The sequence below is a fragment of the Rhodamnia argentea genome, chromosome 2, assembly GCF_020921035.1.
Source record: "Rhodamnia argentea isolate NSW1041297 chromosome 2, ASM2092103v1, whole genome shotgun sequence".
Lineage (NCBI taxonomy): Eukaryota > Viridiplantae > Streptophyta > Magnoliopsida > Myrtales > Myrtaceae > Rhodamnia > Rhodamnia argentea.
The window spans coordinates 27,733,090-27,757,186 of record NC_063151.1 but is presented as its reverse complement, the minus strand read 5'-3'; the positions used below and the strand labels follow the sequence as shown (position 1 = coordinate 27,757,186).

The following is a 24,097-nucleotide window of genomic DNA, read 5'->3' as shown; positions in this document are numbered from 1 at the left end:
TACGACAATAGGGGGGGCTAACTCTCCATGTTATCACGACTAGGCCTTTTTAATGTCATGTACTCAAGGCTCTAGTGAAGTAGATATTGCAGTACGAATATCCGCTTGACTGGTTCATCAGCAAAATTCACGTGGTGATAATGGACATGTTAGGTTATCCAGTCATTCCTTGGCCAGCAAAGATATCTGCTAGGCAGCTTGTGATGACAATTTAGTGTATGGCTTACTGTCTATGCTGTCTCCGTGGTGGCTGATGTCCTTTTTCCGCTTGGTTGATAACGTGTTCATCTCTTTTTTGAATTCAGAATGGAAGATGTGAAATATCAACTCAGAAAACGTATGTTCAAGAAGCGCATAAGCTAAGCAGTGGTAATTCGAAAGATTCGTCCGGGGAAAAATAAAGATGTCTCCTACGTTACTCGTAATATGTGGAAGTATCGACGTAATTTCATAGAGCCATTCAGTCTGAATGCTATATGAAAAACATAAGCCAGATGACGGAATGGTGAAGAAACTGACATTTTCAGTTGCCAACGGGTTGTCTCCTGAGGTGCATATGTATGCTGTCATCCGTCCGACAGTTCCAGGCGGTACTGTTATCGTTTTCTCAGTAGATGTAGCTGCAGTCTAAGCCCGAACCTGAATGTCATCTCGTCTATGTTGATTGCTATGCCGGTCGCATTTTATTTGTTTAGGTCAATAACCTGGCTTGATTCAGCCACAGGTCAACCTATCAAGGTAAAGCAAGCCACTACTTTGCTCCTTGTTCCTTCTAGTGGATATCGTATGACATCGGTTTTGTACTAGCATTGTGAAGCCAGTAAACTTTATCTCATTTATGTGACACCCAATTTGAAGCCTCGCAGAGACGTTATGCAGTTTTGCAGGGACTGAGCTTAATAATTCTTCCACATATTCTGCTAAACGTATGCAATATGCTTTCGGGGTCCTAGCCACCGCTTAGAGAATCCCAAATTGCATATCTTTCCTGCCCATTGAATCAAATTATGTACCACAACAGCCTTTAAAGCACATTCCTAGCATATTATGTTGCTCAGGCGTTATATATCTTAGTCAATAGATCCAAACAGGTTCCAAATTGAATTCGATGCCACAACGACCAGAAGTTTTCAAATGCAGCGACGATACAATTTCTATCAGGTAAAGCCACCATGCAACCAAGACAAAGACAAATACAGGACATCAAATGCCAAAAAGCCAGAGCTAATAACACATGTTGTCATAGAATGACAGGCACAAAGCTTAATTCGGCCGATAGTAAGGGTAAACGGTGTAAATCGTCTGGAGGAAGGTAAGCAGCAAGAGGATAATGGCGGCAAAGAGAGAGAGGCATGTCCACGGACTGCTGAAACGTTCGCGGATGAGGCTTCTCCACCAGACCCGGCACTTGCTTTCGTAGTAACGCTCGCAATAGTCATTCACATTCTTGATTTCATCGTGCAAGTAGCCCAGATCGCGATCGTAAATGACCTCTCTACACCTTACCAACAGATTCGCCACGTCCACATTGCTTCCCAACGTGTTATTGATGATCCCGTGATTGTGGAGAATCTGAACGTCCCCGGGGCTATTGACCAAACTGTTCCAGAACATTAAGTAATTCGCGAAGATGGGCTCAGGCTGGTCGACGTTCAGTTCGTATGCCACACAGTTCAAAAGGAGAGAGATGGCGTGTTCGTTGATGGGCAACGGAGGGACCCGTAGAGTGTGGTGACGGAACTGGATGTCCAGTAAGCCGTGGCCCCTCCTCTTTTCAAATCGCACACCAGCCTCTTCCAACTCCGATGCGAAGTGTAGGTCGATGCCCATGATACTGCCCTTGGGATTTGACCGGGACTTGACCCAATTCGATCCCTTCTTGTGGGCTTTCTCACTCTCCGATTTGAGGAAAGTAGATCGGAAAACCTGGAGCAGATGATGAGGCTTGGGTTTTTCGTTGTCCAACTTAGAGGCAGCATCATGTCCCAGTAACAGTGGGTTGAAGAATGTGACGGCGAGTACTTCCAGCCGCACAGCTTGTTGATGATCAATGTTGTTGCTTTTGTTGATCAGCTCGTACAGTTTATCGAGAACGAAGAAAGGTAGTTGGTTCTCAAGCAATAGGAGGTCGCGTCGAAGGGTTGTCAGAATCCGGGGATTGGTGAAGATTGGATCGTCCTGAATTGCCACCGCATCGGGCTGCAAGCAAAACCGATCAGAGATTTAAGCCAAGACTAATTTGCAATTTGGCAGTTATTTTAAGCTTCTAATGGAGTATTCTTTTGGATCGGTCGGTTTGAAGGATAGACAACAAGTTGTAGATAGAATAGACCACAATTAATTCACTGGAAAAAAAAAAGGTTAAGCTAATAAACGAAGGATATTGTCAAAAATTTGAATGCTGCTCTACCTTGGTGTGGAGAAGGTGGTAAAGGCGCAACAGTTCGACCACAAAGCAACCATCGACCACCGTCTTCTCCACAAAGTAGTCGCTTCTCAGGTAGTCTTCGTCGATCTCAGGAGTCACCTGATAACAGGCCCTCGTTTTGTCCTTCAAGATCCGCATGGCTTCCATAATGTCATCCAAAAGCTCAGCTTTCGCAATCCGATCGCCATCGTTGTCTTCTTTACATTCACGGTCATCGGACGCTCTCTCCCCCTCGGTCGTCCTCGACACATCTCCGCCGCTCCCCCGCCGCGCCAAATTCCCTTCCAGAAGGCGGTTTAGAAACCGCAGCTTGTGCCCTTGCATGACCTGCAGTCGAGACTCACCATGGAAGGGACCGATGCCTATCATTTCGGGATCGAATGCGCTGCTGTGGACTTTACGCAAGTTGTCAGGGACCCTGTCGATGGTCCACCGACTCTCCGCATTGACAGCGCCCCTCGAGCAGAGGCGGTTCTCGATGTCGATGACCAAACCTAGAGACTGAGGCCCGCTGTTATCGGCCCGAAGCATTGTGGAGAGACTATTAGGCCAAAAGAAGCAGATCAATTCAAGGTGGAATCAAAAGGTTTGGGCACGAGTCGACATGCAACTTCAATTCCTGAAGGCACATACGCAAGTGTTGGAGACATTATATAATCGGTGGAGTGAAAGAGAATGGCCGTCGACAAGTGAACGAGTAGAGAGAGAGAGAGAGAGAGAGAGAGAGAGAGAGAAACGGGGCCGGGGGGGAGTTGGGTGGGGGTTCACGCACACGCACGGAGCACGTTACCGAAAAGACAAAAAATGTAACTGAAAATCTGAGTACGACCAATTCGGCTTACGTATGCGTGCTGACTTCATCCACCAATAATTGTGTTTATAATTGGAAGTAGGAGAGGGCGTCAGAGGAAATATCTGGTATCTGTTTGCACGCATGTGACCATCAAGGCCCAAAAAAATCTAACTGCTGCCAATTTAACTTATATGCGATCCACTTCATCCACAAAAAAAAATTGTATCTATAGAGACCTTATTTAAAAGGCATAACTACGCACCCTAAATCCAGGAAATTCCTATATTTATGGCCAAAATATGTGAGAATTATGCGTTCCATGCCATTGCCTGTCAAGTAAGACGATCTTTCGAGCGTTGGTAAATTTGAATTCGTCGCAGTCGGTGTGAAATGTCTATTGTTAAGAAAGTGGAAGACAACAACCTTTTCGGCCCTTCTCGTTGATGACTTACCAATATGTTTAAAGAAATTGTGAACCTTTTAAATAATATACAATACATGTTGCCAATTCTTATCTGTATATCTTGTGACACATTAAGCGTATTAATTTCATACGAAATTGCCAACCTAAATTACATTTTCTCTTGACCTACCAACTTTTGTCGGCTAATTTTGGGTTATCAAACTCTCATTTGAGTGACTTACCAGTGTTTAGTTGACCTTTTTTTTTTTTAATTTACCCACTTTTATTTACCATAGATAGTAATCCCTAAATTTACTAATTTTTATCAAAACTCCAAACCTAAGTTTCCTTGAGAAACAGGCATACACAAGTGGCATATAACTTTTACATGATGCTCAAGTATCATAACCTCTTTTTTTTTTTTTTTCCGTTTATCCGAACACCGCACTAGTGAAAAATCGATTATTTAAGTACCGATCTTGATGATTCGCATGGCTTTTTAAACTAAACTTCAATTCCGATGTGGCCTTTTTAAAGGAAATTTGAAACCAGCAAAATTGATCCGAAATTGAAACCATAATTCTGGGAGGGGGAATTTTCAATTTATCTCAGCAAGTGCAACCGCCTTTGTAGCGCCGGCTGCTCCTTCCATTATTCTGGCTGCAATCAATCTCATCAGCGATCTTCATTCTAGCATTCATCTGCAGGATTGATGGAATTGAAGAGCTCTCGATACACCAAAGTTTATAGCTTCATCCACATCCATATATTGCTTAGGCTTGTAATTCAGACGAAAACCGTCGAATTACTCCCGAAAGATTTCTCCTTGGCACAAAGCAAACGGAATCGTTTCCATCGAAAACACGAGAGATATAAAGTCACACAACACAAGCACCAAAATAAAATAAAATAAAATAACATAAATAGATAACACTGATGTTAAACATTGGCATGGCAAGAAACCGACATATTCTTTCTTACCAACGACTTCTCCCCCCATTCATGGGGAGCCGACTTCATTTTTTGTCGGAAAAATTATCAAAAATGTCCTAAACCTATTACATTTATGCCAATTCAGTACTAAATCTTGTCACATTTTGCCAATTGAGTCCTTTAAGTCAATTTTGGCTGGAAATTATTGACGTGGACACCGATCGTCCTACATGACGCCGCCGCCGCTAATGTAGATACTATTAACAATATATTAATAATTCGTTGATATTTTTTGGTTTTCTCTTTTTTTCTTTCTTTTATTTTCTTTATTTTTGGTCCGAGTGTGGGGAGGCGTCCCTTGCCTAGACGAGGTCGTCCTCGCCTAGATCCGGTGAAGTTCGGCCTTCGCTTGATGATGGCCAAAAGGAAAGAAAAAAAGGAGAGAAAAATGAAAAAAAGGAAAAATATTAAAGAGTTGTTCACTTGAGCGCCTGGAAAGCCGGATAAGATAATCGCCATTGACCGGATGCCGCATCAGCGTTTTCCTGTCAAAATTAGTCCGATTGGCTTCATTGGCAAAATGTGAAAAGGCTTATGACTCAATTAGCACAATTAAAAAATTTAAGACTAAATTGGCATGTGTGTAGTAAATTTAGGATTTTTTTTTGGTAATTTTTCCCATTTTCGTTGGTTTGGCTAAAAAGCCTTCTTATGTTTTCACTCTATACTGATAAGAAAGAAGGAAAAATATCGTAGATCCGTAGAGAACGAATTGCAATGATGTTCCCGGGGCGCCGGCAAAGGCCACCTCTTCTCCGCTCTTCTAATCGCTCGGTGCTTGATGCAATTCTTGAAAAAAAAAAAAAATGCATATCGTTATAATTTGGTGAGATTTTATATGGACATTTTATATTTAATCCTTCGAATTTAGTTTTGTTAATTTTCCTTGTATTGTAGTGCGAATCGTATTATCATTCGAAAGAGGTTTTGTGAGGTAATTGGTGGATGGATCTATCCAAAAGAATGGGAACCATGGTGTGGTGGCCCCAAGGGGGAGAACAAGTGATGAGTGTTTTATGATTCGGACGTAGATCACATTTCATGCACGAAGCGGTCCCCCTCTACGTTATCGTGAAGTTCGACAGGAGAGGGTGCCAAAGGAAATATCCGATCTATGTCCACCCCGTCGTTACCAGGCAACAGGAAAAATTACAAAAAAAAAAAAAAAAAAAAAAATCTAAACCTAATGAAATTGTGTCAATTCAGTCCGAAATTTTTTTTTCTAAATCTTTTCCATTTGTGTTAGTCCATTTGCCGGCCGGTGCTTGACGTGACAAATTTTTAATACTATTTTAATATTTTTAATAATTTTTTTGTAACTTTTTTTTATAGGTTTGGGCTGGCAAGAGGCTGCCGACCTCCGCCAACCCACGGGCGAGCGAGGCGAGACCTCGATCGCGGCTGGCGAGGGTTGCGTGCCCTTGCCCAACAGCTAGCAAGGGTTCACAGGCCCTTTCCCAAGGGCCGACCAACGTCGCCGGCAGCCTTCGCAGGCTCAAATTTAAAAGAGAAAAGAAAAAAAGATAGAAATCCGAGTACGACGAATTCGGCTCACATATGCGTGCTGACTCCATCCACCAATAATTGTGTTTATAATTCGAAGTGGGCGAGCGCGTCGGAGGAAATATTTGGTTTCCGCTCGCACGCACGTAACCATCAAGGCCCCAAAAAATCTAACTCCTGCGGATTTAACTTATATGCGATCCCACTTCATCCACCAAAAAATTGTATTTATAGAGACCTTATATAAAAGGCATGACTACGCGCCCTAAATCCATGAAATTGCTGTATTGTTTTTAGTAAAGATAAGATATGTATTGAGTAAAGCGTAGATTACAAACAAACCTCCGCCGCACACCACCGAAGTGTCGCTACAAGAGGAAATTGCTATATTTATGGCCAAAATATGTGAGAGTTATGCGTTCCATGCCATTGCCTATCAAGTAAGAGGATCTTTCCCGCGTTGGTAAATTTGAATTTGTCATAGTCGGTGTCAAATGTCTATTGGTAAGAAAGTGAAAGACAACGACCTTTTCGGCCCTCCTTGTTGATAACTTGCCAATATGTTTAAGGAAATTGTGAACCTTTTAAGTAATATACATGTTGCAAATTCTTACCCGTATAACGTGTAACACGTTAAGCGTATTAATCTCATACGAAATTGCCAACCTAAATTTCATTCTCTTTTGTCATAAACCTGAATTAGACTGACTTGCCAACTTTTGCCGGCTAATTTTGAATTATCAAACTCTCATTTGAGTGATTTACCAGTGTTTAATTGACTTTTTGTTAATTTACCAACTTTTATTTGCCATAGACAGTAATCCCTAAATTTACTAACTTTTTTATCAGAACTTCAAACCTAAGTTTCTTCGAGAAACGGGCATACACATTTGGCATATAACTTTCATACGATGCTCAGATATCATAACCTTTTCTTTTTCTTCCGTTTATTTGAATGCCGCATCGGTGAAAAATCGATCATTTAAGCACCTATCTTGATGATTCGCGTGGCTGTTTAAACTAAACTTCGATTCCGATGTGGCTCTTTTAAAGGAAATTTGAAACTAACAAAATTAATCTGAAATTGAAACCACAATTCTAGGAGGGGAATTTTCAATTTATCTCAGCAAGTGCAACCGCCTTTGCAGCCGCGGCTGCTTCTTCCATTATTCCGGCTGCAGCAAGTCTCATCGCGAGTCTCCATTCCAGCATTCATCTGCAGGATTGACGGAATTGAAGAGCTCTTGATACTCCCAAGTTTATAGCTTCATCGACATCCGCTTAGGCTTGTAATTCAGGGCGAAGAGCGTCGAAGTACTCACGAAAGATTTCTCCTTGGGGCAAAGCAAACGGAATCGTTTCCATCGAAAACACGAGACACATAAAGTCACGAGCACAAGCACCAAAATAAAATAAAATAAAATAACATACATAGATAACAATGATGTTAAAAATTGGCATGGCAAGAAACCGACATATTCTTTCTTACCAACGACTTCTCCCCCATTCATGGGGAGCCGACTTCATTTTTTGTCGGAAAAATTATCAAAAATGTCCTAAACCTATTACATTTATGCCAATTCAGTACTAAATCTTGTCACATTTTGCCAATTGAGTCCTTTAAGTCAATTTTGGCTGGAAATTATTGACGTGGACACCGATCGTCCTACATGACGCCGCCGCCGCTAATGTAGATACTATTAACAATATATTAATAATTCGTTGATATTTTTTGGTTTTCTCTTTTTTTTCTTTCTTTTATTTTCTTTATTTTTGGTCCAGTGTGGGGAGGCGTCCCTTGCCTAGACGAGGTCGTCCTCGCCTAGATCCGGTGAAGTTCGGCCTTCGCTTGATGATGGCCAAAAGGAAAGAAAAAAAAAAGAGAAAAATGAAAAAAAGGAAAAATATTAAAGAGTTGTTCACTTGAGCGCTGGAAAGCCGGATAAGATAATCGCCACGACCGGACGCCGCATCAGCGTTTTCTGTCAAAATTAGTCCGATTGGCTTCATTGGCAAAATGTGAAAAGGCTTATGACTCAATTAGCACAATTAAAAAATTTAAGACTAAATTGGCATGTGTGTAGTAAATTTAGGATTTTTTTTGGTAATTTTTCCCATTTTCGTTGGTTTGGCTAAAAAGCCTTCTTATGTTTTCACTCTATACTTGATAAGAAAGAAGGAAAAATATCGTAGATCCGTAGAGAACGAATTGCAATGATGTTCCCGGGGCGCCGGCAAAGGCCACCTCTTCTCCGCTCTTCTAATCGCTCGGTGCTTGATGCAATTCTTGAAAAAAAAAAAAAATGCATATCGTTATAATTTGGTGAGATTTTATATGGACATTTTATATTTAATCCTTCGAATTTAGTTTTGTTAATTTTCCTTGTATTGTAGTGCGAATCGTATTATCATTCGAAAGAGGTTTTGTGAGGTAATTGGTGGATGGATCTATCCAAAAGAATGGGAACCATGGTGTGGTGGCCCCAAGGGGGAGAACAAGTGATGAGTGTTTTATGATTCGGACGTAGATCACATTTCATGCACGAAGCGGTCCCCCTCTACGTTATCGTGAAGTTCGACAGGAGAGGGTGCCAAAGGAAATATCCGATCTATGTCCACCCCGTCGTTACCAGGCAACAGGAAAAAATTACAAAAAAAAAAAAAAAAAAAAAATCTAAACCTAATGAAATTGTGTCAATTCAGTCCGAAATTTTTTTTTTAAATCTTTTCCATTTGTGTTAGTCCATTTGCCGGCCGGTCTTGACGTGACAAATTTTTAATACTATTTTAATATTTTTAATAATTTTTTGTAACTTTTTTTTATAGGTTTGGGCTGGCAAGAGGCTGCCGACCTCCGCAACCCCCGGGCGAGCGAGGCGAGACCTCGATCGCGGGGCCGGCGAGGTTGCGTGCCCTTGCCCAACAGCTAGCAAGGGTTCACAGGCCCTTTCCCAAGGGCCGACCAACGTCGCCGGCAGCCTTCGCGAGCTCAAATTTAAAAGAGAAAAGAAAAAAAGATAGAAATCTGAGTACGACGAATTCGGCTCACATATGCGTGCTGACTCCATCCACCAATAATTGTGTTTATAATTCGAAGTGGGCGAGCGCGTCGGAGGAAATATTTGGTTTCCGCTCGCACGCACGTAACCATCAAGGCCCCAAAAAAATCTAACTCCTGCGGATTTAACTTATATGCGATCCCACTTCATCCACCAAAAAATTGTATTTATAGAGACCTTATATAAAAGGCATGACTACGCGCCCTAAATCCATGAAATTGCTGTATTGTTTTTAGTAAAGATAAGATATGTATTGAGTAAAGCGTAGATTACAAACAAACCTCCGCCGCACACCACCGAAGTGTCGCTACAAGAGGAAATTGCTATATTTATGGCCAAAATATGTGAGAGTTATGCGTTCCATGCCATTGCCTATCAAGTAAGAGGATCTTTCCCGCGTTGGTAAATTTGAATTTGTCATAGTCGGTGTCAAATGTCTATTGGTAAGAAAGTGAAAGACAACGACCTTTTCGGCCCTCCTTGTTGATAACTTGCCAATATGTTTAAGGAAATTGTGAACCTTTTAAGTAATATACATGTTGCAAATTCTTACCCGTATAACGTGTAACACGTTAACCGTATTAATCTCATACGAAATTGCCAACCTAAATTTCATTCTCTTTTGTCATAAACCTGAATTAGACTGACTTGCCAACTTTTGCCGGCTAATTTTGAATTATCAAACTCTCATTTGAGTGATTTACCAGTGTTTAATTGACTTTTTGTTAATTTACCAACTTTTATTTGCCATAGACAGTAATCCCTAAATTTACTAACTTTTTTATCAGAACTTCAAACCTAAGTTTCTTCGAGAAACGGGCATACACATTTGGCATATAACTTTCATACGATGCTCAGATATCATAACCTTTTCTTTTTCTTCCGTTTATTTGAATGCCGCATCGGTGAAAAATCGATCATTTAAGCACCTATCTTGATGATTCGCGTGGCTGTTTAAACTAAACTTCGATTCCGATGTGGCTCTTTTAAAGGAAATTTGAAACTAACAAAATTAATCTGAAATTGAAACCACAATTCTAGGAGGGGGAATTTTCAATTTATCTCAGCAAGTGCAACCGCCTTTGCAGCCGCGGCTGCTTCTTCCATTATTCTGGCTGCAGCAAGTCTCATCGCTAGCCTCCATTCCAGCATTCATCTGCAGGATTGACGGAATTGAAGAGCTCTTGATACTCCCAAGTTTATAGCTTCATCGACATCTGCTTAGGCTTGTAATTCGGGCGAAGAGCGTCGAAGTACTCACGAAAGATTTCTCCTTGGGGCAAAGCAAACGGAATCGTTTCCATCGAAAACACGAGACACATAAAGTCACACAGCACAAGCACCAAAATAAAATAAAATAAAATAACATACATAGATAACAATGATGTTAAAAATTGGCATGGCAAGAAACCGACATATTCTTTCTTACCAACGACTTCTCCCCCATTCATGGGGAGCCGACTTCATTTTTTGTCGGAAAAATTATCAAAAATGTCCTAAACCTATTACATTTATGCCAATTCAGTACTAAATCTTGTCACATTTTGCCAATTGAGTCCTTTAAGTCAATTTTGGCTGGAAATTATTGACGTGGACACCGATCGTCCTACATGGCCGCCGCCGCTAATGTAGATACTATTAACAATATATTAATAATTCGTTGATATTTTTTGGTTTTCTCTTTTTTTTCTTTCTTTTATTTTCTTTATTTTTTGGTCCGGTGTGGGGAGGCGTCCCTTGCCTAGACGAGGTCGTCCTCGCCTAGATCCGGTGAAGTTCGGCCTTCGCTTGATGATGGCCAAAAGGAAAGAAAAAAAAGGAAAAATGAAAAAAAGGAAAAATATTAAAGAGTTGTTCACTTGAGCGCTGGAAAGCCGGATAAGATAATCGCCGCTGGCGGGTTGCCGCATCAGCGTTTTCTGTCAAAATTAGTCCGATTGGCTTCATTGGCAAAATGTGAAAAGGCTTATGACTCAATTAGCACAATTAAAAAATTTAAGACTAAATTGGCATGTGTGTAGTAAATTTAGGATTTTTTTTTGGTAATTTTTCCCATTTTCGTTGGTTTGGCTAAAAAGCCTTCTTATGTTTTCACTCTATACTGATAAGAAAGAAGGAAAAATATCGTAGATCCGTAGAGAACGAATTGCAATGATGTTCCCGGGGCGCCGGCAAAGGCCACCTCTTCTCCGCTCTTCTAATCGCTCGGTGCTTGATGCAATTCTTGAAAAAAAAAAAAAAATGCATATCGTTATAATTTGGTGAGATTTTATATGGACATTTTATATTTAATCCTTCGAATTTAGTTTTGTTAATTTTCCTTGTATTGTAGTGCGAATCGTATTATCATTCGAAAGAGGTTTTGTGAGGTAATTGGTGGATGGATCTATCCAAAAAGAATGGGAACCATGGTGTGGTGGCCCCAAGGGGGAGAACAAGTGATGAGTGTTTTATGATTCGGACGTAGATCACATTTCATGCACGAAGCGGTCCCCCTCTACGTTATCGTGAAGTTCGACAGGAGAGGGTGCCAAAGGAAATATCCGATCTATGTCCACCCCGTCGTTACCAGGCAACGGGAAAAATTACAAAAAAAAAAAAAAAAAAAATATCTAAACCTAATGAAATTGTGTCAATTCAGTCCGAAATTTTTTTTTCTAAATCTTTTCCATTTGTGTTAGTCCATTTGCCGGCCGGTGCTGACGTGACAAATTTTTAATACTATTTTAATATTTTTAATAATTTTTTTGTAACTTTTTTTTATAGGTTTGGGCTGGCAAGAGGCTGCCGACCTCCGCCAACCCCAGGGCGAGCGAGGCGAGACCTCGATCGCGGCCGGCGAGGGTTGCGTGCCCTTGCCCAACAGCTAGCAAGGGTTCACAGGCCCTTTCCCAAGGGCCGACCAACGTCGCCCGGCAGCCTTCGCGAGCTCAAATTTAAAAGAGAAAAGAAAAAAGATAGAAATCGAGTACGACGAATTCGGCTCACATATGCGTCTTGACTCCATCCACCAATAATTGTGTTTATAATTCGAAGTGGGCGAGCGCGTCGGAGGAAATATTTGGTTTCCGCTCGCACGCACGTAACCATCAAGGCCCCAAAAAAATCTAACTCCTGCGGATTTAACTTATATGCGATCCCACTTCATCCACCAAAAAATTGTATTTATAGAGACCTTATATAAAAGGCATGACTACGCGCCCTAAATCCATGAAATTGCTGTATTGTTTTTAGTAAAGATAAGATATGTATTGAGTAAAGCGTAGATTACAAACAAACCTCCGCCGCACACCACCGAAGTGTCGCTACAAGAGGAAATTGCTATATTTATGGCCAAAATATGTGAGAGTTATGCGTTCCATGCCATTGCCTATCAAGTAAGAGGATCTTTCCCGCGTTGGTAAATTTGAATTTGTCATAGTCGGTGTCAAATGTCTATTGGTAAGAAAGTGAAAGACAACGACCTTTTCGGCCCTCCTTGTTGATAACTTGCCAATATGTTTAAGGAAATTGTGAACCTTTTAAGTAATATACATGTTGCAAATTCTTACCCGTATAACGTGTAACACGTTAAGCGTATTAATCTCATACGAAATTGCCAACCTAAATTTCATTCTCTTTTGTCATAAACCTGAATTAGACTGACTTGCCAACTTTTGCCGGCTAATTTTGAATTATCAAACTCTCATTTGAGTGATTTACCAGTGTTTAATTGACTTTTTGTTAATTTACCAACTTTTATTTGCCATAGACAAGTAATCCCTAAATTTACTAACTTTTTATCAGAACTTCAAACCTAAGTTTCTTCGAGAAACGGGCATACACATTTGGCATATAACTTTCATACGATGCTCAGATATCATAACCTTTTCTTTTTCTTCCGTTTATTTGAATGCCGCATCGGTGAAAAATCGATCATTTAAGCACCTATCTTGATGATTCGCGTGGCTGTTTAAACTAAACTTCGATTCCGATGTGGCTCTTTTAAAGGAAATTTGAAACTAACAAAATTAATCTGAAATTGAAACCACAATTCTAGGAGGGGGAATTTTCAATTTATCTCAGCAAGTGCAACCGCCTTTGCAGCCGCGGCTGCTTCTTCCATTATTCGGCTGCAGCAAGTCTCATCGCCAGTCTCCATTCCAGCATTCATCTGCAGGATTGACGGAATTGAAGAGCTCTTGATACTCCCAAGTTTATAGCTTCATCGACATCCGCTTAGGCTTGTAATTCAGGCGAAGAGCGTCGAAGTACTCACGAAAGATTTCTCCTTGGGGCAAAGCAAACGGAATCGTTTCCATCGAAAACACGAGACACATAAAGTCACGAGCACAAGCACCAAAATAAAATAAAATAAAATAACATACATAGATAACAATGATGTTAAAAATTGGCATGGCAAGAAACCGACATATTCTTTCTTACCAACGACTTCTCCCCCATTCATGGGGAGCCGACTTCATTTTTTGTCGGAAAAATTATCAAAAATGTCCTAAACCTATTACATTTATGCCAATTCAGTACTAAATCTTGTCACATTTTGCCAATTGAGTCCTTTAAGTCAATTTTGGCTGGAAATTATTGACGTGGACACCGATCGTCCTACATGACGCCGCCGCCGCTAATGTAGATACTATTAACAATATATTAATAATTCGTTGATATTTTTTGGTTTTCTCTTTTTTTTCTTTCTTTTATTTTCTTTATTTTTGGTCCAGTGTGGGGGAGGCGTCCCTTGCCTAGACGAGGTCGTCCTCGCCTAGATCCGGTGAAGTTCGGCCTTCGCTTGATGATGGCCAAAAGGAAAGAAAAAAAAAGGAAAAAATGAAAAAAAGGAAAAATATTAAAGAGTTGTTCACTTGAGCGCTGGAAAGCCGGATAAGATAATCGCCGGCGGGATTGGGTGCCGCATCAGCGTTTTCTGTCAAAATTAGTCCGATTGGCTTCATTGGCAAAATGTGAAAAGGCTTATGACTCAATTAGCACAATTAAAAAATTTAAGACTAAATTGGCATGTGTGTAGTAAATTTAGGATTTTTTTTTGGTAATTTTTCCCATTTTCGTTGGTTTGGCTAAAAAGCCTTCTTATGTTTTCACTCTATACTTGATAAGAAAGAAGGAAAAATATCGTAGATCCGTAGAGAACGAATTGCAATGATGTTCCCGGGGCGCCGGCAAAGGCCACCTCTTCTCCGCTCTTCTAATCGCTCGGTGCTTGATGCAATTCTTGAAAAAAAAAAAAAATGCATATCGTTATAATTTGGTGAGATTTTATATGGACATTTTATATTTAATCCTTCGAATTTAGTTTTGTTAATTTTCCTTGTATTGTAGTGCGAATCGTATTATCATTCGAAAGAGGTTTTGTGAGGTAATTGGTGGATGGATCTATCCAAAAAGAATGGGAACCATGGTGTGGTGGCCCCAAGGGGGAGAACAAGTGATGAGTGTTTTATGATTCGGACGTAGATCACATTTCATGCACGAAGCGGTCCCCCTCTACGTTATCGTGAAGTTCGACAGGAGAGGGTGCCAAAGGAAATATCCGATCTATGTCCACCCCGTCGTTACCAGGCAACAGGAAAAATTACAAAAAAAAAAAAAAAAAAAAACATATCTAAACCTAATGAAATTGTGTCAATTCAGTCCGAAATTTTTTTTTCTAAATCTTTTCCATTTGTGTTAGTCCATTTGCCGGCCGGTGCTGACGTGACAAATTTTTAATACTATTTTAATATTTTTAATAATTTTTTTGTAACTTTTTTTTTTAGGTTTGGGCTGGCAAGAGGCTGCCGACCTCCGCCAACCCACGGGCGAGCGAGGCGAGACCTCGATCGCGGCTGGCGAGGGTTGCGTGCCCTTGCCCAACAGCTAGCAAGGGTTCACAGGCCCTTTCCCAAGGGCCGACCAACGTCGCCGGCAGCCTTCGCGAGCTCAAATTTAAAAGAGAAAAGAAAAAAAGATAGAAATCCGAGTACGACGAATTCGGCTCACATATGCGTGCTGACTCCATCCACCAATAATTGTGTTTATAATTCGAAGTGGGCGAGCGCGTCGGAGGAAATATTTGGTTTCCGCTCGCACGCACGTAACCATCAAGGCCCCAAAAAAATCTAACTCCTGCGGATTTAACTTATATGCGATCCCACTTCATCCACCAAAAAATTGTATTTATAGAGACCTTATATAAAAGGCATGACTACGCGCCCTAAATCCATGAAATTGCTGTATTGTTTTTAGTAAAGATAAGATATGTATTGAGTAAAGCGTAGATTACAAACAAACCTCCGCCGCACACCACCGAAGTGTCGCTACAAGAGGAAATTGCTATATTTATGGCCAAAATATGTGAGAGTTATGCGTTCCATGCCATTGCCTATCAAGTAAGAGGATCTTTCCCGCGTTGGTAAATTTGAATTTGTCATAGTCGGTGTCAAATGTCTATTGGTAAGAAAGTGAAAGACAACGACCTTTTCGGCCCTCCTTGTTGATAACTTGCCAATATGTTTAAGGAAATTGTGAACCTTTTAAGTAATATACATGTTGCAAATTCTTACCCGTATAACGTGTAACACGTTAAGCGTATTAATCTCATACGAAATTGCCAACCTAAATTTCATTCTCTTTTGTCATAAACCTGAATTAGACTGACTTGCCAACTTTTGCCGGCTAATTTTGAATTATCAAACTCTCATTTGAGTGATTTACCAGTGTTTAATTGACTTTTTGTTAATTTACCAACTTTTATTTGCCATAGACAGTAATCCCTAAATTTACTAACTTTTTTATCAGAACTTCAAACCTAAGTTTCTTCGAGAAACGGGCATACACATTTGGCATATAACTTTCATACGATGCTCAGATATCATAACCTTTTCTTTTTCTTCCGTTTATTTGAATGCCGCATCGGTGAAAAATCGATCATTTAAGCACCTATCTTGATGATTCGCGTGGCTGTTTAAACTAAACTTCGATTCCGATGTGGCTCTTTTAAAGGAAATTTGAAACTAACAAAATTAATCTGAAATTGAAACCACAATTCTAGGAGGGGGAATTTTCAATTTATCTCAGCAAGTGCAACCGCCTTTGCAGCCGCGGCTGCTTCTTCCATTATTCTGGCTGCAGCAAGTCTCATCAGCAGTCTCCATTCCAGCATTCATCTGCAGGATTGACGGAATTGAAGAGCTCTTGATACTCCCAAGTTTATAGCTTCATCGACATCCGCTTAGGCTTGTAATTCGGGCGAAGAGCGTCGAAGTACTCACGAAAGATTTCTCCTTGGGGCAAAGCAAACGGAATCGTTTCCATCGAAAACACGAGACACATAAAGTCACAGAGCACAAGCACCAAAATAAAATAAAATAAAATAACATACATAGATAACAATGATGTTAAAAATTGGCATGGCAAGAAACCGACATATTCTTTCTTACCAACGACTTCTCCCCCCATTCATGGGGAGCCGACTTCATTTTTTGTCGGAAAAATTATCAAAAATGTCCTAAACCTATTACATTTATGCCAATTCAGTACTAAATCTTGTCACATTTTGCCAATTGAGTCCTTTAAGTCAATTTTGGCTGGAAATTATTGACGTGGACACCGATCGTCCTACATGACGCCGCCGCCGCTAATGTAGATACTATTAACAATATATTAATAATTCGTTGATATTTTTTGGTTTTCTCTTTTTTTTCTTTCTTTTATTTTCTTTATTTTTGGTCCAGTGTGGGGGAGGCGTCCCTTGCCTAGACGAGGTCGTCCTCGCCTAGATCCGGTGAAGTTCGGCCTTCGCTTGATGATGGCCAAAAGGAAAGAAAAAAAAAAGAGAAAAATGAAAAAAAGGAAAAATATTAAAGAGTTGTTCACTTGAGCGCTGGAAAGCCGGATAAGATAATCGCCATTGATCGGATCGCCGCATCGGCGTTTTCCTGTCAAAATTAGTCCGATTGGCTTCATTGGCAAAATGTGAAAAGGCTTATGACTCAATTAGCACAATTAAAAAATTTAAGACTAAATTGGCATGTGTGTAGTAAATTTAGGATTTTTTTTTGGTAATTTTTCCCATTTTCGTTGGTTTGGCTAAAAAGCCTTCTTATGTTTTCACTCTATACTGATAAGAAAGAAGGAAAAATATCGTAGATCTGTAGAGAACGAATTGCAATGATGTTCCCGGGGCGCCGGCAAAGGCCACCTCTTCTCCGCTCTTCTAATCGCTCGGTGCTTGATGCAATTCTTGAAAAAAAAAAAAAAATGCATATCGTTATAATTTGGTGAGATTTTATATGGACATTTTATATTTAATCCTTCGAATTTAGTTTTGTTAATTTTCCTTGTATTGTAGTGCGAATCGTATTATCATTCGAAAGAGGTTTTGTGAGGTAATTGGTGGATGGATCTATCCAAAAGAATGGGAACCATGGTGTGGTGGCCCCAAGGGGGAGAACAAGTGATGAGTGTTTTATGATTCGGACGTAGATCACATTTCATGCACGAAGCGGTCCCCCTCTACGTTATCGTGAAGTTCGACGGAGAGGGTGCCAAAGGAAATATCCGATCTATGTCCACCCCGTCGTTACCGGGCAACAGGGAAAAATTACAAAAAAAAAAAAAAAAAAAAATATCTAAACCTAATGAAATTGTGTCAATTCAGTCGGAAATTTTTTTTTTCTAAATCTTTTCCATTTGTGTTAGTCCATTTGCCGGCCGGTGCTTTGACGTGACAAATTTTTAATACTATTTTAATATTTTTAATAATTTTTTTGTAACTTTTTTTTATAGGTTTGGGCTGGCAAGAGGCTGCCGACCTCCGCCAACCCACGGGCGAGCGAGGCGAGACCTCGATCGCGGCCGGCGAGGGTTGCGTGCCCTTGCCCAACAGCTAGCAAGGGTTCACAGGCCCTTTCCCAAGGGCCGACCAACGTCGCCCGGCAGCCTTCGCGAGGCTCAAATTTAAAAGAGAAAAGAAAAAAGATAGAAATCCGAGTACGACGAATTCGGCTCACATATGCGTGCTGACTCCATCCACCAATAATTGTGTTTATAATTCGAAGTGGGCGAGCGCGTCGGAGGAAATATTTGGTTTCCGCTCGCACGCACGTAACCATCAAGGCCCCAAAAAATCTAACTCCTGCGGATTTAACTTATATGCGATCCCACTTCATCCACCAAAAAATTGTATTTATAGAGACCTTATATAAAAGGCATGACTACGCGCCCTAAATCCATGAAATTGCTGTATTGTTTTTAGTAAAGATAAGATATGTATTGAGTAAAGCGTAGATTACAAACAAACCTCCGCCGCACACCACCGAAGTGTCGCTACAAGAGGAAATTGCTATATTTATGGCCAAAATATGTGAGAGTTATGCGTTCCATGCCATTGCCTATCAAGTAAGAGGATCTTTCCCGCGTTGGTAAATTTGAATTTGTCATAGTCGGTGTCAAATGTCTATTGGTAAGAAAGTGAAAGACAACGACCTTTTCGGCCCTCCTTGTTGATAACTTGCCAATATGTTTAAGGAAATTGTGAACCTTTTAAGTAATATACATGTTGCAAATTCTTACCCGTATAACGTGTAACACGTTAAGCGTATTAATCTCATACGAAATTGCCAACCTAAATTTCATTCTCTTTTGTCATAAACCTGAATTAGACTGACTTGCCAACTTTTGCCGGCTAATTTTGAATTATCAAACTCTCATTTGAGTGATTTACCAGTGTTTAATTGACTTTTTGTTAATTTACCAACTTTTATTTGCCATAGACAGTAATCCCTAAATTTACTAACTTTTTTATCAGAACTTCAAACCTAAGTTTCTTCGAGAAACGGGCATACACATTTGGCATATAACTTTCATACGATGCTCGATATCATAACCTTTTCTTTTTCTTCCGTTTATTTGAATGCCGCATCGGTGAAAAATCGATCATTTAAGCACCTATCTTGATGATTCGCGTGGCTGTTTAAACTAAACTTCGATTCCGATGTGGCTCTTTTAAAGGAAATTTGAAACTAACAAAATTAATCTGAAATTGAAACCACAATTCTAGGAGGGGGAATTTTCAATTTATCTCAGCAAGTGCAACCGCCTTTGCAGCCGCGGCTGCTTCTTCCATTATTACGGCTGCAGCAAGTCTCATCAGCAGTCTCCATTCCAGCATTCATCTGCAGGATTGACGGAATTGAAGAGCTCTTGATACTCCCAAGTTTATAGCTTCATCGACATCCGCTTAGGCTTGTAATTCAGGCGAAGAGCGTCGAAGTACTCACGAAAGATTTCTCCTTGGGGCAAAGCAAACGGAATCGTTTCCATCGAAAACACGAGACACATAAAGTCACGAGCACAAGCACCAAAATAAAATAAAATAAAATAACATACATAGATAACAATGATGTTAAAAATTGGCATGGCAAGAAACCGACATATTCTTTCTTACCAACGACTTCTCCCCCCATTCATGGGGAGCCGACTTCATTTTTTGTCGGAAAAATTATCAAAAATGTCCTAAACCTATTACATTTATGCCAATTCAGTACTAAATCTTGTCACATTTTGCCAATTGAGTCCTTTAAGTCAATTTTGGCTGGAAATTATTGACGTGGACACCGATCGTCCTACATGACGCCGCCGCCGCTAATGTAGATACTATTAACAATATATTAATAATTCGTTGATATTTTTTGGTTTTCTCTTTTTTTTCTTTCTTTTATTTTCTTTATTTTTGGTCCAGTGTGGGGGAGGCGTCCCTTGCCTAGACGAGGTCGTCCTCGCCTAGATCCGGTGAAGTTCGGCCTTCGCTTGATGATGGCCAAAAGGAAAGAAAAAAAAAAGAGAAAAATGAAAAAAAGGAAAAATATTAAAGAGTTGTTCACTTGAGCGCTGGAAAGCCGGATAAGATAATCGCCGCTGACCGGATCGCCGCATCAGCGTTTTCCTGTCAAAATTAGTCCGATTGGCTTCATTGGCAAAATGTGAAAAGGCTTATGACTCAATTAGCACAATTAAAAAATTTAAGACTAAATTGGCATGTGTGTAGTAAATTTAGGATTTTTTTTTGGTAATTTTTCCCATTTTCGTTGGTTTGGCTAAAAAGCCTTCTTATGTTTTCACTCTATACTGATAAGAAAGAAGGAAAAATATCGTAGATCCGTAGAGAACGAATTGCAATGATGTTCCCGGGGCGCCGGCAAAGGCCACCTCTTCTCCGCTCTTCTAATCGCTCGGTGCTTGATGCAATTCTTGAAAAAAAAAAAAATGCATATCGTTATAATTTGGTGAGATTTTATATGGACATTTTATATTTAATCCTTCGAATTTAGTTTTGTTAATTTTCCTTGTATTGTAGTGCGAATCGTATTATCATTCGAAAGAGGTTTTGTGAGGTAATTGGTGGATGGATCTATCCAAAAGAATGGGAACCATGGTGTGGTGGCCCCAAGGGGGAGAACAAGTGATGAGTGTTTTATGATTCGGACGTAGATCACATTTCATGCACGAGCGGTCCCCCTCTACGTTATCGTGAAGTTCGACGGGAGAGGGTGCCAAAGGAAATATCCGATCTATGTCCACCCCGTCGTTACCAGCAACAGGGAAAAATTACAAAAAAAAAAAAAAAAAAAAATATCTAAACCTAATGAAATTGTGTCAATTCAGTCCGAAATTTTTTTTTCTAAATCTTTTCCATTTGTGTTAGTCCATTTGCCGGCCGGTGCTGACGTGACAAATTTTTAATACTATTTTAATATTTTTAATAATTTTTTTGTAACTTTTTTTATAGGTTTGGGCTGGCAAGAGGCTGCCGACCTCCGCCAACCCCCGGGCGAGCGAGGCGAGACCTCGATCGCGGCCGGCGAGGGTTGCGTGCCCTTGCCCAACAGCTAGCAAGGGTTCACAGGCCCTTTCCCAAGGGCCGACCAACGTCGCCGGCAGCCTTCGCGAGCTCAAATTTAAAAGAGAAAAGAAAAAAAGATAGAAATCCGAGTACGACGAATTCGGCTCACATATGCGTGCTGACTCCATCCACCAATAATTGTGTTTATAATTCGAAGTGGGCGAGCGCGTCGGAGGAAATATTTGGTTTCCGCTCGCACGCACGTAACCATCAAGGCCCCAAAAAAATCTAACTCCTGCGGATTTAACTTATATGCGATCCCACTTCATCCACCAAAAAATTGTATTTATAGAGACCTTATATAAAAGGCATGACTACGCGCCCTAAATCCATGAAATTGCTGTATTGTTTTTAGTAAAGATAAGATATGTATTGAGTAAAGCGTAGATTACAAACAAACCTCCGCCGCACACCACCGAAGTGTCGCTACAAGAGGAAATTGCTATATTTATGGCCAAAATATGTGAGAGTTATGCGTTCCATGCCATTGCCTATCAAGTAAGAGGATCTTTCCCGCGTTGGTAAATTTGAATTTGTCATAGTCGGTGTCAAATGTCTATTGGTAAGAAAGTGAAAGACAACGACCTTTTCGGCCCTCCTTGTTGATAACTTGCCAATATGTTTAAGGAAATTGTGAACCTTTTAAGTAATATACATGTTGCAAATTCTTACCCGTATAACGTGTAACACGTTAACCGTATTAATCTCATACGAAATTGCCAACCTAAATTTCATTCTCTTTTGTCATAAACCTGAATTAGACTGACTTGCCAACTTTTGCCGGCTAATTTTGAATTATCAAACTCTCATTTGAGTGATTTACCAGTGTTTAATTGACTTTTTGTTAATTTACCAACTTTTATTTGCCATAGACAAGTAATCCCTAAATTTACTAACTTTTTTATCGAACTTCAAACCTAAGTTTCTTCGAGAAACGGGCATACACATTTGGCATATAACTTTCATACGATGCTCAGATATCATAACCTTTTCTTTTTCTTCCGTTTATTTGAATGCCGCATCGGTGAAAAATCGATCATTTAAGCACCTATCTTGATGATTCGCGTGGCTGTTTAAACTAAACTTCGATTCCGATGTGGCTCTTTTAAAGGAAATTTGAAACTAACAAAATTAATCTGAAATTGAAACCACAATTCTAGGAGGGGGAATTTTCAATTTATCTCAGCAAGTGCAACCGCCTTTGCAGCCGCGGCTGCTTCTTCCATTATTCTGGCTGCAGCAAGTCTCATCGCGAGTCTCCATTCCAGCATTCATCTGCAGGGATTGACGGAATTGAAGAGCTCTTGATACTCCCAAGTTTATAGCTTCATCGACATCCGCTTAGGCTTGTAATTCAGGCGAAGAGCGTCGAAGTACTCACGAAAGATTTCTCCTTGGGGCAAAGCAAACGGAATCGTTTCCATCGAAAACACGAGACACATAAAGTCACAGAGCACAAGCACCAAAATAAAATAAAATAAAATAACATACATAGATAACAATGATGTTAAAAATTGGCATGGCAAGAAACCGACATATTCTTTCTTACCAACGACTTCTCCCCCATTCATGGGGAGCCGACTTCATTTTTTGTCGGAAAAATTATCAAAAATGTCCTAAACCTATTACATTTATGCCAATTCGCACTAAATCTTGTCACATTTTGCCAATTGAGTCCTTTAAGTCAATTTTGGCTGGAAATTATTGACGTGGACACCGATCGTCCTACATGACGCCGCCGCCGCTAATGTAGATACTATTAACAATATATTAATAATTCGTTGATATTTTTTGGTTTTCTCTTTTTTTTCTTTCTTTTATTTTCTTTATTTTTGGTCCAGTGTGGGGGAGGCGTCCCTTGCCTAGACGAGGTCGTCCTCGCCTAGATCCGGTGAAGTTCGGCCTTCGCTTGATGATGGCCAAAAGGAAAGAAAAAAAAAAGAGAAAAATGAAAAAAAGGAAAAATATTAAAGAGTTGTTCACTTGAGCGCTGGAAAGCCGGATAAGATAATCGCCGCCGATTGGATTGCCGCATCAGCGTTTTCCTGTCAAAATTAGTCCGATTGGCTTCATTGGCAAAATGTGAAAAGGCTTATGACTCAATTAGCACAATTAAAAAATTTAAGACTAAATTGGCATGTGTGTAGTAAATTTAGGATTTTTTTTTGGTAATTTTTCCCATTTTCGTTGGTTTGGCTAAAAAGCCTTCTTATGTTTTCACTCTATACCGATAAGAAAGAAGGAAAAATATCGTAGATCCGTAGAGAACGAATTGCAATGATGTTCCCGGGGCGCCGGCAAAGGCCACCTCTTCTCCGCTCTTCTAATCGCTCGGTGCTTGATGCAATTCTTGAAAAAAAAAAAAATGCATATCGTTATAATTTGGTGAGATTTTATATGGACATTTTATATTTAATCCTTCGAATTTAGTTTTGTTAATTTTCCTTGTATTGTAGTGCGAATCGTATTATCATTCGAAAGAGGTTTTGTGAGGTAATTGGTGGATGGATCTATCCAAAAAGAATGGGAACCATGGTGTGGTGGCCCCAAGGGGGAGAACAAGTGATGAGTGTTTTATGATTCGGACGTAGATCACATTTCATGCACGAAGCGGTCCCCCTCTACGTTATCGTGAAGTTCGACAGGAGAGGGTGCCAAAGGAAATATCCGATCTATGTCCACCCCGTCGTTACCAGGCAACAGGAAAAATTACAAAAAAAAAAAAAAAAAAAAAAAATCTAAACCTAATGAAATTGTGTCAATTCAGTCCGAAATTTTTTTTTCTAAATCTTTTCCATTTGTGTTAGTCCATTTGCCGGCCGGTGCTGACGTGACAAATTTTTAATACTATTTTAATATTTTTAATAATTTTTTTGTAACTTTTTTTTATAGGTTTGGGGCGGCAAGAGGCTGCCGACCTCCGCCAACCCCCGGGCGAGCGAGGCGAGACCTCGATCGCGGCCGGCGAGGGTTGCGTGCCCTTGCCCAACAGCTAGCAAGGGTTCACAGGCCCTTTCCCAAG

General features: G+C 40.2%; 1 protein-coding gene across 1 annotated transcript; it reads right to left on the bottom strand.

Moving 5' to 3' along the window:
• Positions 1 to 1,194: 1,194 nt before the first annotated feature.
• LOC115737450 (UPF0481 protein At3g47200-like) lies at positions 1,195 to 2,959 on the bottom strand. Its single transcript, XM_048273524.1, has 2 exons — positions 2,427 to 2,959; positions 1,195 to 2,218 (listed from the first exon to the last, which is right to left on the bottom strand). The coding sequence occupies exons 1-2, from the start codon at positions 2,957 to 2,959 to the stop codon at positions 1,264 to 1,266; spliced, it is 1,488 nt and encodes a 495-aa protein (XP_048129481.1). The 3' UTR covers positions 1,195 to 1,263.
• Between the last annotated feature and the right edge of the window lie 21,138 nt (positions 2,960 to 24,097).

Bases quoted from the DNA above. Each gene is read 5' to 3' on its own strand.
- LOC115737450 (XM_048273524.1), bottom strand. From the start codon at position 2,959: ATGCTTCGGGCCGATAACAGCGGGCCTCAGTCTCTAGGTTTGGTCATC. The intron at 2,219-2,426 runs CCTTCTCCACAC...GGCTTAAATCTC, and splicing joins GAACTGTTGCGCCTTTACCA to TGATCGGTTTTGCTTGCAGC.